This window comes from Thalassophryne amazonica, chromosome 8 (assembly GCF_902500255.1).
Source record: "Thalassophryne amazonica chromosome 8, fThaAma1.1, whole genome shotgun sequence".
NCBI lineage: Eukaryota > Metazoa > Chordata > Actinopteri > Batrachoidiformes > Batrachoididae > Thalassophryne > Thalassophryne amazonica.
This window is the reverse complement of record NC_047110.1, coordinates 97,970,846-97,985,303: the sequence shown is the minus strand read 5'-3', so window position 1 is coordinate 97,985,303 and position 14,458 is coordinate 97,970,846. Positions and strand designations below refer to the sequence as shown.

Below are 14,458 nucleotides of genomic sequence, written 5' to 3'. Positions count from 1 at the left end.
TATGTATATATATTTTAATTTGTGCGTGGTGGCGTCGGGCGAGTTGTTCTATTCGCGAATACGTGCGATACATTCATATTATTATTATTGTTTTTTTTTTTTTTAAGACTTAAAACTGTGTCCTTATGCATGTGACGCATAATTTAACCAGTCAGGTATGTCTGCTGCTGTTTCTCACCACATGATATCAGTGTAAACTGATTACCACGTGACCGTAAAATGACTTTTAAAAGACGTAGTTGACATCATAAACCCTCTTAAGATCAAGATTGTGTTTCTTGTGGTCGGAATATGTACATTAAACTGTCCTGTTTGAGTATTCCACTTACAAATTACTTTACTAAATTTAGGTTAAAGTTACATTAACTTTTTTAAAGGCTGTTATTGGTGTGGTACTGCATGCAAACCTTGAATTGCTACTAGGCAAAAAAAAAAAGTTGGTTGGTCTAATTTTATTTATTTTTGTCTTATCTTCCAGGCATTTATGTAAACTTCAGTATGTCAGAAAGCAAATCTTTAAGGCCTTTAGTGCTTCTTCAGTGAACAAATGTATAACTTATAAAACTTATAAAGCCATTGAACAAAATGTATAATGGCAGACTAGAACAAAAGTGAATAGTGTGTGAGCCTCAATGCTGAGACCAATGATTTAATTAATCTTGTTTATCACGGTATGACTGTATACCGTGTATAGGAAGACAAAAGTGTCAGAAGGTTGATTCAAACCCTACACGCTCTGCACACTGAGCTACAGTCATATCTGATAGAGTGCCCTCCAAAAGTATTGGAACATTTGGGATTTCACACATTTTAATTTGTTTATGCTATTTCAAATCCATTTTTTTTCCAAAATTATCTTCCTTAAACTCAAACTAAATGCAAATCTCTACAACTTGATATAAATCAATTAAAATATAAAAGCCAAGATGATGGGTTGCATAAGTAATGGAACACTTTGGTATAATACCTATAATCAGTTTTATTGCCCTTTTTTTTTCTTTTTCTTTTTTTCTTTTTTTTTTTTAGACAAGTCGGGACGAATACAGGAACATTTCCAAATCACTGAATGTCTTGGACTTTGTTTACATCAATTAGGAAGAAATACAAACAGTATGGCACTCTATGATAAATCTATGGAGTAGACAGCTCTCAAAGGTGACTCTGTAAGAAGAAGAGTGAGACACCCAGACAACCCAGAAGATGTTGTAGCTTCTGTGGCTGTGATTAGAGAAGTTATGCACAGTGCTTTTGCATTTTATATCACGTTATACCACTTCATGATGAAGTTGTATAGAGCAGGATTTTCTTTCACTAAAATGTCAAACCTAGGCTTGCATTTCAGATGTACCTTCTGGTGATGGGCTTGTTGGGACCAAGTGGAATGGTTGGTACCCAAGTATGCCTGAATTGTCTTGCTTTTGTGACTGGATCTTGGATAAATCCTGAATCTGATTTGTGATCATTTCAAATTGTGAATTTGTTCATTGAAGAGTCAAATATGCTGTCTTTTAAACGAAATCTCTGCCCAAAATCAGGCCCCAAGCATGGCGGTGGTGTTCGATGGGGTGAGCCAGCAGCTGGAATTCTCAAGCTGTGGTGAGGAGGGGAACAGCAGTGACAACAGCTCAGATGACTGCATCTCCAGGATCCAAAGTCCAAGTTCAGTGTGCAGGACCCCCAGAGTGCAACGCCATCGGAACCGGAGCAATACCTTAATGTCTCCTTTACAGTGCATTAGTCCTATACCGTTTGCTTCCTGGAGCAAGCTGAGGCTCTGTGACTCCCCCAGCACACCAAAGGTAGGGAATAGATTAGTTTCTCGATTGCCCTGCTTTCTTTCAGGTATCAATTTTAATCAGAAATACTTTTTTGTCCCCATGTGTAGAGTTTGCTTTCAAAGTCATCACAGCCTTTTTCAAGCTGTAAGACGAGTCGTCCTCAACAGACCCTGCGATTTACTTCAGCTGTTGGAAGCCTCATTGAGGCACCTTCTGTCAATGTGAATCCTTTCACCCCTGAAACCATACGCAGGAGCAGTGAGGGCCACTGGAGGAAGAGTTCTAGGAGTGGTGAAGATGATTATGGATGCAGGTATAGTCTAGCAGATCCACTGGGTAGAATTTCTAAAAGGCAGTTTCCTCAGGAAATAGCTCACACATGTGAGAAGTCATGATAACTGGGATATTCAGTGGAATGGTTGACTAATGTCATTATCCCACAAAATGTGATTGTTAAATTGTCTGAGTGGATAAACCTTTAGGACCCCTTAAGCTTGATCAAAGAGTTTCCAGGCATTCTGAAATGGCTTTCAATATGTCTGTTTTACAGTAATTTCATCCTGAGGGCACACTTTTTTTCTTTTTTTAACACAAGGTGTCACATGATGCAAGGTAACATGTGACACCTTGTGTTAAAGACATTACATGTTGCAGAGCAGGCGGCTCTCTGGGATAGGAGTTGGACCACAAATGTGTAGACTGGGGTTCAAATTCAGATTTCTGCTTCAGTATTTGAATAAGATGCTTAATATTCATGGTTCCAGTCCACCCAGCTGTAAAGGGATACTGACATTTGCTAGGAAAGCAGACTGTGATGTATTAGTGCTTCACCTAGGGGGATTCATGCACTATTGTCTACTTTATGCTGCAGTATTTAAGAAAAGGCACCATCAGGGCATACCTCAGCTGTGTAGTATTATTATTATTAATTAATTATTTTATTTTTTTTTTTAACTTCACATTTACCTTTCAGGGAGGTAGCATGGGTTGAGCTGTTCTTCTGCCTGTTGCTTTAATTGGGAATCCAACCCCTTGTCTGCGTCATGACACCTGCTGGGTAATGAATCAAGTAGGGGATTGCTTGTTGAGGTGAAACGCCTTGTGTGGCCTGTGGCCGCTATGGTAATCATGAAGCCCCAGAAGAAAACCTGAACACAAGATGTCGAACAAGGTTCTGTGAAACAAGACCTCAACAGTGGCTCATTTGGAGGAGGTAATAACCTTGCAGCTGTGAAAATGGATGAAGGCTGCAGCAGGTCCTCAGATCCGGGTAGTTTGGGTAGTTGTAAAACAGCTAACTGATCACCTGCAGAGGAATGGTCTATTTGAAGAGTTTCAGTCAGGTTTTAGAATTCATCATAGTACAGAAACAGCATTAGTGAAGGTTACAAATGATCTTCTTATGGCCTCGGACAGTGGACTCATCTCTGTGCTTGTTCTGTTAGACCTCAGTGCTGCTTTTGATACTGTTGACCATAAAATTTTATTACAGAGATTAGAGCATGCCATAGGTATTAAAGGCACTGCGCTGCGGTGGTTTGAATCATATTTGTCTAATAGATTACAATTTGTTCATGTAAATGGGGAATCTTCTTCACAGACTAAAGTTAATTATGGAGTTCCACAAGGTTCTGTGCTAGGACCAATTTTATTCACTTTATACATGCTTCCCTTAGGCAGTATTATTAGACGGTATTGCTTAAATTTTCATTGTTACGCAGATGATACCCAGCTTTATCTATCCATGAAGCCAGAGGACACACACCAATTAGCTAAACTGCAGGATTGTCTTACAGACATAAAGACATGGATGACCTCTAATTTCCTGCTTTTAAACTCAGATAAAACTGAAGTTATTGTACTTGGCCCCACAAATCTTAGAAACATGGTGTCTAACCAGATCCTTACTCTGGATGGCATTACCCTGACCTCTAGTAATACTGTGAGAAATCTTGGAGTCATTTTTGATCAGGATATGTCATTCAATGCACATATTAAACAAATATGTAGGACTGCTTTTTTGCATTTACGCAATATCTCTAAAATCAGAAAGGTCTTGTCTCAGAGTGATGCTGAAAAACTAATTCATGCATTTATTTCCTCTAGGCTGGACTATTGTAATTCATTATTATCAGGTTGTCCTAAAAGTTCCCTAAAAAGCCTTCAGTTAATTCAAAATGCTGCAGCTAGAGTACTGACGGGGACTAGAAGGAGAGAGCATATCTCACCCATATTGGCCTCTCTTCATTGGCTTCCTGTTAATTCTAGAATAGAATTTAAAATTCTTCTTCTTACTTATAAGGTTTTGAATAATCAGGTCCCATCTTATCTTAGGGACCTCGTAGTACCATATCACCCCAATAGAGCGCTTCGCTCTCAGACTGCAGGCTTACTTGTAGTTCCTAGGGTTTGTAAGAGTAGAATGGGAGGCAGAGCCTTCAGCTTTCAGGCTCCTCTCCTGTGGAACCAGCTCCCAATTCAGATCAGGGAGACAGACACCCTCTCTACTTTTAAGATTAGGCTTAAAACTTTCCTTTTTGCTAAAGCTTATAGTTAGGGCTGGATCAGGTGACCCTGAACCATCCCTTAGTTATGCTGCTATAGACGTAGACTGCTGGGGGGTTCCCATGATGCACTGTTTCTTTCTCTTTTTGCTCTGTATGCACCACTCTGCATTTAATCATTAGTGATCGATCTCTGCTCCCCTCCACAGCATGTCTTTTTCCTGGTTCTCTCCCTCAGCCCCAACCAGTCCTAGCAGAAGACTGCCCCTCCCTGAGCCTGGTTCTGCTGGAGGTTTCTTCCTGTTAAAAGGGAGTTTTTCCTTCCCACTGTAGCCAAGTGCTTGCTCACAGGGGGTCGTTTTGACCGTTGGGGTTTTACATAATTATTGTATGGCCTTGCCTTACAATATAAAGCGCCTTGGGGCAACTGTTTGTTGTGATTTGGCACTATATAAAAAAAATTGATTGATTGATTGATTGATCCGATCTTATGGTATTTCCCAGTCATCTTTCTAAATGTTCATCATCTAAATGTTTCAAATCTGCAGTGATTAAACCATTACTTAAGAAACCTAATCTTGACCCTAGTGTATTGACAAACTATCTGCCTATCAAAGCTATCATTTTTCTCTAAAATTCTGTAAAAAGTGGTGTCACGGCAGCTCGTAGACTATCTTACTGAGAATAATCTTTGAGCTGTTGCTGTTAGATCTCAGTGCTGCATTTGATACAGTGGATCATCATATTCTACTTGATAGGCTGGAAAATCATTTTGGGATTACTGGGAGTGCCCTTGCATGGCTTACGTCATACTTGACCAGTCGTTCTCAGTGTTTTGTAGAGTAACACTACCTCTGACCTTAGTGACATGAAATTTGGGGTTCCACAGGGGTCTGTCTTAGGCCCCCTGCTTTTCTCCCTTTATATAGCACCCGTTGGGCACATATTGCAGCGTTTTGGAATTACCTTTCACTGCTATGAAGATGATACTCAGTTATACATGCCGATAACTGCTGGTAATCTCGTTCACATAAAATCCTTAGAAGATTGCCTTGCAGCAATGAGAAGTTGGATGTCTAGAAACTTCTTACTTTTAAACACTGCTAACACTGAAATGATGGTTTTTGGTCCAGTGAGACATCGGCATCAATTTGACCAGTTAACGCTCAGCCTTGGCTCGTGTGTCATACACTGACAGTGAGGAACCTTGGGGTAATTTTGATCCTTCGTTGTCCTTTGGCCTCCACATTAGAAATATTACTAGGACTGCTTTCTTTCACCTGTGAAATATAGCAAAGATTCATCCCATCCTGTCTATGGCTGATGCCGAGACCCTTCTAGATTGGACTATTGCAATGTTCTATTTTCTGGTTTACCGCAGTCTAGCATTAGGGGTCTCCAATTGGTTCAAAATGATGCAGCCAGACTTTTGACACGAAGCAGAAAGTACAACCACATTACACCCATTTTGGCATCCCTTCATTGGCTTCCTGTCCCAGTGAGATCAGATTTTAAGGTTCTGCTACTAAGCTATAAAATTATTCATGGACTGGCACCTCCCTACCTGGCTGACCTCATTAAACCTTACGTGCTGGCCCGGGCTTTACGTTCTCAGGGTGCAGGACTACTTTGTGTCCCTAAGGTGAATAAGAAGTCTGCGGGTCACAGAGCTTTCTCTTATCGTGCCCCTGTTCTGTGGAATGATCTCCCTGCGTCAATAAAAGTCAGATTCTGTGGAGACTTTCAAGTCCAGACTTAAGATGCACTTATTTTCCCTTTCGTAAGGCTAGTATACTGGTACAGTTTTGTTTTATGCTTTTTACTCTTTTAATTCATTTTTAATTCACAATTTTAATTCACTCTTTTAATTCATAAACCACATATAAATGATGTGAAATCAAAATTGTCAAACTATAGCCATTTTGTATAAAGCCAAAGACCTACTGCCGCAAGAACAGTTACTTACTTTATATCATTCTCTGATGGTACCATATATGACATATTGTGTTGAGTCATGGGGAAACACTTACAAATCAAATACCAATCCAATATTCCTTTTGCAAAAACGAGCCATACGAATCATCTGCAATAAACATTATCGTGAACCAACTCATTCTCTATTTGTGTCTTTAAATTTATTAAAATTCATAGATTTGGTCAATTACATTACAATTCAAACTTTATTTCGAGCAAAAAACCAAGCCTTACCGAGACATGTCCAGAGTCTGTTCCATTGAGGGAATCCAGATATAGTTTAAGAGGTTGTGCAATTTTTATGAAACCACCAGTAAGAACAAATGTAAAGGGTTTTTGTATGTCTGTGGTTGGGGTGAGGAAATGGAACAAATGTTCAACAGAGGTTAGAATGAGTAGTACCTTAGTAAGATTTAAGAAACTAATCAAAAAGAACATCATGTCTAAGTATCATAAAGAAGCAAATATAATTTGATTTATAGGGAATGTTCAATTTATAAGTGGGACTTATTGTATATTTGAATGTGTGGGTATGTATATGCGTATATAGATATGGGTAGGTGTATATGTATATAAGTGACTGTGTATATATATGTATATATTTGTTTGTAAAGTATATAGGTATATATGGCACAGCCCAAGCAGAGGGTCACCCCCAAGAGCCTGGTCTGCTTGAGGTTTCTTCCTTATAGGGAGTTTTTCCTCACCACAGTTGCCTAGTGCTTGCTCTGGGGGTTGGTAAGGTTAGTCCTTACTGGCATAAAGTGCCTTGATTCGACTTTCTTGTGATCTGGTACTATATAAATATAATAAGTGAATAGTATATCGATGTGTATGTCTGTGTGTCGACATGTAGTAGTGAATTTGTATTTATGTAAATATGACTGATAAGAATTGTTGGACTTGTACTAGCAGGGGTGGGTGCTAATAAGCTTTGCTTCAGCCCACACTCTTTCAGACTCACTAGTTTTGTCTGTGTTTGTTTGTGGAATTGTTCATTTTTTTCTATTTGAATATTTTGTGTGCCGAAAAAAAAAAAAATCATTTATTAGTAATTGGAGCGGGCTGCGGCCTCAACTTTACCTAAATTCTGGGTCTTTTAGTGAGGTTTAGGGCTAGTGGCCGGCGATCACCTTAGTATTTCTGTTTTTCTTGTTGTTTAATGCTGGCAAATTATACAGTATTTTTTGTCTTTCTGATGCCTGATTCTGTTTTTTCTCTCTGTTTAAGGTGCAGCTCCATCCAGAAATGGGAGTTGTATTCGTGTTGGCGATCCTCCTGTCCTGTGTGCCAATAGCATTTCTTGTATATTTGTCTGTGAATTGTTCTGTAACTTATGTTTGTAGCTTGGCCCAAGCAGAGGGTCACCCCTTTGAGTCTGGTCTGCTTGAGGTTTCTTCCTCAGCGGGAGTTTTTCCTTACCACTGTTGCTCTGGGGGTTGGTAAGGTTAGACCTTGCCTGTGTGAAGTGCTTTGAGGCAACTCTGTTGTGATTTGGCGCTATATAAATAGAAATTAAATTGAAATCGGACCAGGCTAAGGATCTGCCGAACTGTTTGTCGGCATGCAAGGACATTCTCACATTAATCAAACCCACGCACAGGACTTTGCATCGACCTTGAATGTAGAGAGCCCATCTATCAAGAGGCAACCTTCCTCACCACAGAGGGATTGCCATGGTGAGTTAATCAGAATGGAATTTATTGCCAAGTAAGTTCTCACATACAAGGAATTTGATCTGGTGTTATTGGTGCATAAACAACAAAAGAAATGGAAAAAAAAAATACTTCTGTAAGAAGTAAGGGAGTCAAATAGGCAAAACTATGTTCACAGTCAAATATAACAGAGGAATGGTGCTGTGAAAAGGCATGAAGATGTGCAGAGATGGTCAATTTACTAAGGGGGGTGGGGCACGGTAAATTGGGATCTCTGGCATTATTTACATTTAGCTGCGGACAGAAAGAAGCGGGCTTTGTGTCTTGAGGTTTTGGTCCTGATGGACCTCAGCTGTCTGACAGAGGGGAGGGTGACCGTTTGTGTCCCGGGTGAGAGGGATTGGCCACAATTTTGCTTCCTTGCCTCAGGGCCCTGGAGGTGTACAGGTCCTGTAGGGATGGCAGATTGCAGTCACACCTTGCAGTCATCACCTTCTCTGCTGCGTGGATGATATGCTGCAGTCTGCTCCTGTCGTTGGCAGTGACAGCAGCGTACCAGACAGTGATGGAGGAGGAGATGATGGACTCAATGATTGCAAGTATAGAAGTTCACAATCATTGTTTTTGGCAAGTTGAACTTCTTGGCTGCTGCAAAAAGTACATCCTCCGTTGTTAGTCCATGAGCCAGTCAATTTTGACCTAATCGGTACCACTTAAGGGGACAAAACGACACTTAGAATCCAGTCTCAGTGTATCATGGCCTACACAGAAATGTATAATAGCCATCCCAGGATGGTAGGGGTCATTGAAGAATTACATAGAGGTCAAAATTTAAAAATGCGCCAATCATGTTGAAAACTCACATTACTTGTCTGATCATAACTATTCCAAAAAGGTATACTTTGGACTGTTTGACAGAATGTTATGGGGTAATTTTTGCTGTTATGGGTACAGCAAAAATTGTAACAAAGGTCAATTTCAGTTTGTACAGGGGTCAAAAGTTAAAGGTCACATGAGGTAATGAATGGAAGGACTCCACAATGGCGACTGAGGAATCACACAGGATGATGGGGTTGGTCAGGACTGTGTTCTTTCTGAAGTCGACAAGCGTCTCCACTGTCTTGAGGGCTTTGAGCTCCATATTGTTGCTTTGACGATGCATAATATGAAACCCCAACTGTTTAACTGTAAAATGTAGATAAATATGGAATTTGAATAAAATGAGGCCTTTAATTCCTTTATATTGCAATTGGACACCATTAAGGTTCTTCCTTTTTGATTTTTTTTTTCTTTTTTTCAGATTGAAACACAGCTTGACGTCCTCTGAAGAGGATGATGAAGCATTTCTCCCTTCAAAGGTAGAACTTTTTAATTTTATTTTAACTCTGTGCTTTCTTGTGAGAAGATGCTTCCTCCCACACAGTTGCCTTGATGGCATCAGGCTTTGTCATATTCCGCCGCCTCCTCAGTCTCTCCGATTAGCCCAAATTTTTAGCCTGCCACTCAATCCTACATACTTCCGGGATTTCTCAAAAGGAATCTCCACCAATAAAACGGCTGCCATACGGTTCCTGTGACATGTGGAAATACCGCCATATTTGGTAACTCACTGAAAATGGGCACTTCATGGTTATTAGAATCACGACAGCTCTGACGTGTGTGTTCCTCCTTCAGAAATTTGGTCTGACCACAGGGCCCTCCATCTGTTTATCTGGCAGAGGCGAGCCATCCAAGCCTTCATGCTGTCGCGTTACGAGAGTGAGTTCCTAGAGCTGGAGTGCATTGGAAAAGGAGAGTTTGGAGCGGTTTTCAAGTGTGTGAAGAGGCTGGATGGGTGCTTGTATGCTATAAAACGCTCTCGCCGACCTCTCGCCGGATCAGCCAATGAGTGAGTCAGTATAATTGCACAATGTGGTGCTTAAGCATGGATAGATAATCCTGTTTGGGTCCAGTGATTGAGGTTTTTTTTTTTTTTTTTTTTCTGCAGCAGAACCTGATGTGATCACTGACTGACATTTTGTTCTCTCAGGCAGCTGGCCCTAAAGGAGGTGTACGCTCACGCAGTTCTTGGACACCATCCACACGTTGTCCGCTATTATTCAGCTTGGGCCGAAGATGATCACATGATCATTCAAAATGAGTACTGTGATGGTGGGTTTCAGGTTAACTTTAAAGTTGGAGAATGAAGATGCGACAAGATTCTTAGAGAGAATGCAAACCTTTGCCAAGGCCACATTTTACTTAAAACTTCTGGATTCAAAATATGTTCAAAATGAAATCCCAGATTCTTCCAGGACATTAGCAATCCTGCTCAGCAAATTTCACAAGTATGCTCAATTTTGAGTTAAATGTTATATCCAACAATTCTTCTGGATCTCATTTCTAGGATCTATTCCAGAATCCCAGCCATGCTTGAGTGTTGTAAACTATATCACCAGAGCGCCCTCTGCTGGAACGATGTAATGACACATTTCCAACAGCCAAAATGTTCTGCATTTCATATGGGCAAAAAATAACATTGATAGATATTTTCATGAAAGGCTCTAGTGAAAAGTAACTCAAGAACCAGATGTGCCCCAAAATGCAATAACTTCCATACTGGGTATGACCAAATGTCTTCAGAAAGCTTTATGAATCTTGGGGAAATGTCACTACCTCCACTCATTTTTGCAAATCTGCCTGAAGATGAACCTATTCCAGATCCAGGGTTTGTACCCACAACTTTCATTTCAACTATCAACCCATCTTGGTCTTGATGTTAAACATGTCATTCTGTAACTGAAACCATCCTGTAATATATTTGATTCTACTCCAGGACTGGACAGACGCCTCCCATGGTTGCATGGGAATCAGTTGTATGAACATGTCCTTTGTCACAATTCTAAACACGTTGTTTCTTAGCTCCACCCCTTTAACGTTGCCCCACAGTAATGTTATTGGCATGTCCCACTCAGGTGGGAGTCTCAGTGATGCCATCCTGGAGAAGGAGGTGCAGGGGGAGCTGTTCTCAGAGGCTGAGCTGAAAGACCTGCTCTTACAGGTATCCATGGGACTAAAGTACATCCACGGCTCAGGCCTCGTCCACCTGGACATCAAACCAAGTATGTCTCCTCTGTTGTTCTCTTGTTCATAGTCAGCCTAAAGTCTCATAAAATGCTCAGATTTGTCCTGTGTTATACTCTGTAGGTAATATATTCATTTGCCAGCGTCCCAGCACGGGTGCAGTGGGAGAGAGTGAGGAGGAAGATGATGGGAACAGTTCAGCAGGAGTAGTTTATAAAATTGGTATTACAAATATATGTTGAAAGCATGTCACTGCTCTGTCACTTATTCTGACATTCAAGGGATTTTTACAGGTGATTTGGGTCATGTGACCTCTACAAACAGTCCTCAGGTTGAGGAAGGCGACAGCCGCTTTCTCGCAAGTGAGGTCCTGCATGAGGTAAAATTCACATGGGTGGAGGTTCAAGAGGTGGTTGTCCATGGAAGGGGATGTGAGTGTGTGTGTGTGTGTGTGTATGTATGTATGTGTGTGTGTGTATATATATGTGTATGTATGTATTTTAATCACATGACCTGTAACTCTCCCAGGAATAATTAGAAAACTTGGCTGGGGAAGTGTGGGATGAGCTGCTTGCGCCACTGCCACCATGACCTGGACCCAGATAATGCAGCAGAACATGAACTGGGTTGTGGGGGAGGGGGTGAATGGATGAATAAATTAAGTAAAATGACGTGGATTTATGACATGCTTTTCAAGACACCCAAAGCGCTTTACAAGTTGCATTATTCATTCACTGACATTAGACTAATAATGCTTGCATTCAGTCTGTGGACAAACCAAACTAATGGGTACATCTGGGCACATAAAAATTCTATTGATCACTAAGCAGAAGGCACATCTCTGCCAGAGCAAACAATAACAGTTGGCATTAAGATTGTTCTTTGTCTGACAAGGTTCATCTAAATGATGCAGGCTTGAGAATTCCATGCAGATCCATGATTACCTGAAATCTGTCATCTGACAATAATATTTTTTATAGCAGTTTCAGGATAAATACATGTCAAATGGATTTACAATACAATGTGTTAAATGCCAGCGTTAATGTTGCACAGTAACATTTAAAATGATAAATCAAAGCAATACAGACAATAGACATGTAATCTCATAAAATGAGTTAAAATAAGCAATTGTAAACTACAGAAAGTGTTGGACTGACTTTAAAGAACTCAACAGAGCCTGACCTTCACTACCACTCGATTATGCGATGAAGTCCCTGATATCAAAAGTCATTAATTGCAGTAGGATATAAGTCTCGTGCAAACATAGACTTTGACGGCTCTGTGAGGAGTTCTCACGCCTGAATGTTAGTTTGAAAAATGGTCAAATTGCAACACATTATGTACGGGAAGGCTAAGATCCACAACTAGGTCCTGATCTGCAAATGATGCATAATTCCAGATGAATTTGGCAGATGCACCTGGAATGAGAACCTCTTTGGGGGTTAGAAATAAATGGCATAACCACCGAATTTGAGTAACAATGAAGTTATAATACATGCCCATACATGGAGGGGGTTCAACCGACCCCCCCCCCCCCCCCCCACTGAGAATTCTGCTAATTTTTTTTATTTTTATTTTTTCTGATCTGGATAGCAACGTTATGTATTTTCTTTTCATTGATAATAAGCAACAAGCACTAACTGTTACACAGCTATTATCACACTCAAGTTTCAATTTCCTCTGCCAGAGTAATCCCTTAAGTGATTAAAGGGGAAACTGCTAGATAAACTTTTCCCATGGGGGTTGAGAATTTTTGCTCCCTGTCCCTATCCTCCTCTGATATCAAACAGATTAGTAGGCTTGTAAATACCCATGTAGACACACAATTACACTTGTCTGATTTGTAAAAACATGTTTGTATGTATAAGATGAGAAATAAAGGGAGCTTCTCCTTCCTGTTGCAAATACTGTAAAGGTGCAAATATTCGCGTGGGATTTATTATGCGAATTCTGCGAGTTAAACAAGGTTGCCAAATTAAATACTGCTATTTTAATACATAACGTACATATACGTACATATTCATAATGTAAACGCGAATATTAATACCGCTAAATACGAGGTCTGTTAGAAAACTATCTGAACTTTTTATTTTTTGTAAAAACTATATGGATTTGAATCATGTGCGCTTGCATCAGCCAAGCTTGAACCTTCGTGTGCATGCGTGAGTTTTTTCACGCCTGTCGGTTGTGTCATTCGCAATCGACAGGCAGGTATAAAGTTTGCATTAATGTTATCTTGGTTCTTCCTGGGTGGTTCTTATGGCAACTGATCCAATCCCAAGCAAGGACTATTTGTACATAAAAATGTATTTCCTAAAATGATACATTTTGGGTTTCAAATTAAATTTATGTAGCTTTTTACCCCTCGAAATCCTCAAAGCTTCTGCTTCGGGGGCTTCGCCCCCCATGAGGGCATTGCCCCTTGACCCCACCGGGGGCCCTGCGGCCCACTGGACCCCCAACTCAAGGATTTGACCCCCCCTTCACATTCCTATATACGGCCCTGTAATATAATTTAAATTCCCATCTTTGTCATGGTGAAGATTCTGTTGTGCTCCCCAGGATTACAGCCACCTGCCCAGGGCAGACATTTTTTCACTGGGCCTCACGGTGCTGCTGGCAGCTGGAGCGCCACCTCTGCCACAGAACGGGAACGAGTGGCACAACCTTAGAAAGGGCCACCTGCCCAAACTGCCACAGGAGCTGTCTTCTCCTTTCAGAGGCCTACTTCAGGTGCACAAAATCTTGAAATCATTGCATCACAACACATTATGTTGATGGGTTTTAATGTGCAGTTGTTGCAGCAGCATTAAAATGCAGAGTGAAAAACTTTTCAGCTGTTATTGGATCCAGACCCAATAAAGCGGCCGTCTGCCAAGGAGCTGTGCAAGCACGCTGTGCTAAAGGAGGAGAGGCCGGGGAGGCTGGCTGCACAGCTCCGCAGAGAGCTCAATGTGGAGAGATTCAGGACGGCCATGCTTGAAAAGTGAGAACCTTAATGTCACCTGCAGGCTCACACATACTTTATGACCAACAGGTGGCAGAGTTTGTTTCTTTGAAGACACAAATCATGCATAGCCCCATCTTGATGGCAATGTGAGTCTCTGAATAATTTTTCTTCTTGCAGAGAGCTGCAGGAGGCCCGTCTGGCAGCGGTGTCACCCCAGCAGACCTTCTTTCCTAGGATGCAACCCCTTGTAAAACTGGGATCTGTACCCAGAATGAAGAAGAGGCTTGTTGGTAGAAAGACGGGGCGATCTATGAGTTTTGGGTCCCCTTGTTGAGTCTGAGAGGATCACTGTAGTGCTGAATTGTCTTTTTTTTTTTTTTTTTTCCTTCTGTGAATGCAGTTGTCCTGCATCCAACTTGTGAAAATGCAGCATGTCCATATGATGTACAGCATTTTACAGATTGATTCTGATGATGTACAGCATTTTAAATGACTGCAGGTACAAGATTGAATTTTAATTAAAAATCAAAACTG

At 40.8% G+C, this 14,458-nt stretch overlaps 1 protein-coding gene across 1 annotated transcript; it reads left to right on the top strand.

Moving 5' to 3' along the window:
* The first annotated feature begins 117 nt into the window (after positions 1-117).
* On the top strand, positions 118-14,294 carry wee2 (WEE2 oocyte meiosis inhibiting kinase). The gene is made up of 12 exons (XM_034177045.1): positions 118-155; positions 1,491-1,799; positions 1,886-2,091; positions 9,212-9,269; positions 9,630-9,799; positions 9,941-10,062; positions 10,866-11,012; positions 11,098-11,196; positions 11,268-11,353; positions 13,537-13,707; positions 13,812-13,960; positions 14,102-14,294. The coding sequence occupies exons 1-12, from the start codon at positions 126-128 to the stop codon at positions 14,256-14,258; spliced, it is 1,704 nt and encodes a 567-aa protein (XP_034032936.1). The 5' UTR covers positions 118-125; the 3' UTR covers positions 14,259-14,294.
* The last annotated feature ends 164 nt before the right edge of the window (positions 14,295-14,458 follow it).

Coding starts and splice junctions, on each gene's coding strand:
- wee2 (XM_034177045.1), top strand. CDS start 126: ATGCATGTGACGCATAATTTAACCAGTCAG. Junction 2,092..9,211: donor GAAGATGATTATGGATGCAG/GTATAGTCTAGC, acceptor TCTTTTTTTCAG/ATTGAAACACAGCTTGACGT. Junction 9,800..9,940: donor CTCGCCGGATCAGCCAATGA/GTGAGTCAGTAT, acceptor TTGTTCTCTCAG/GCAGCTGGCCCTAAAGGAGG.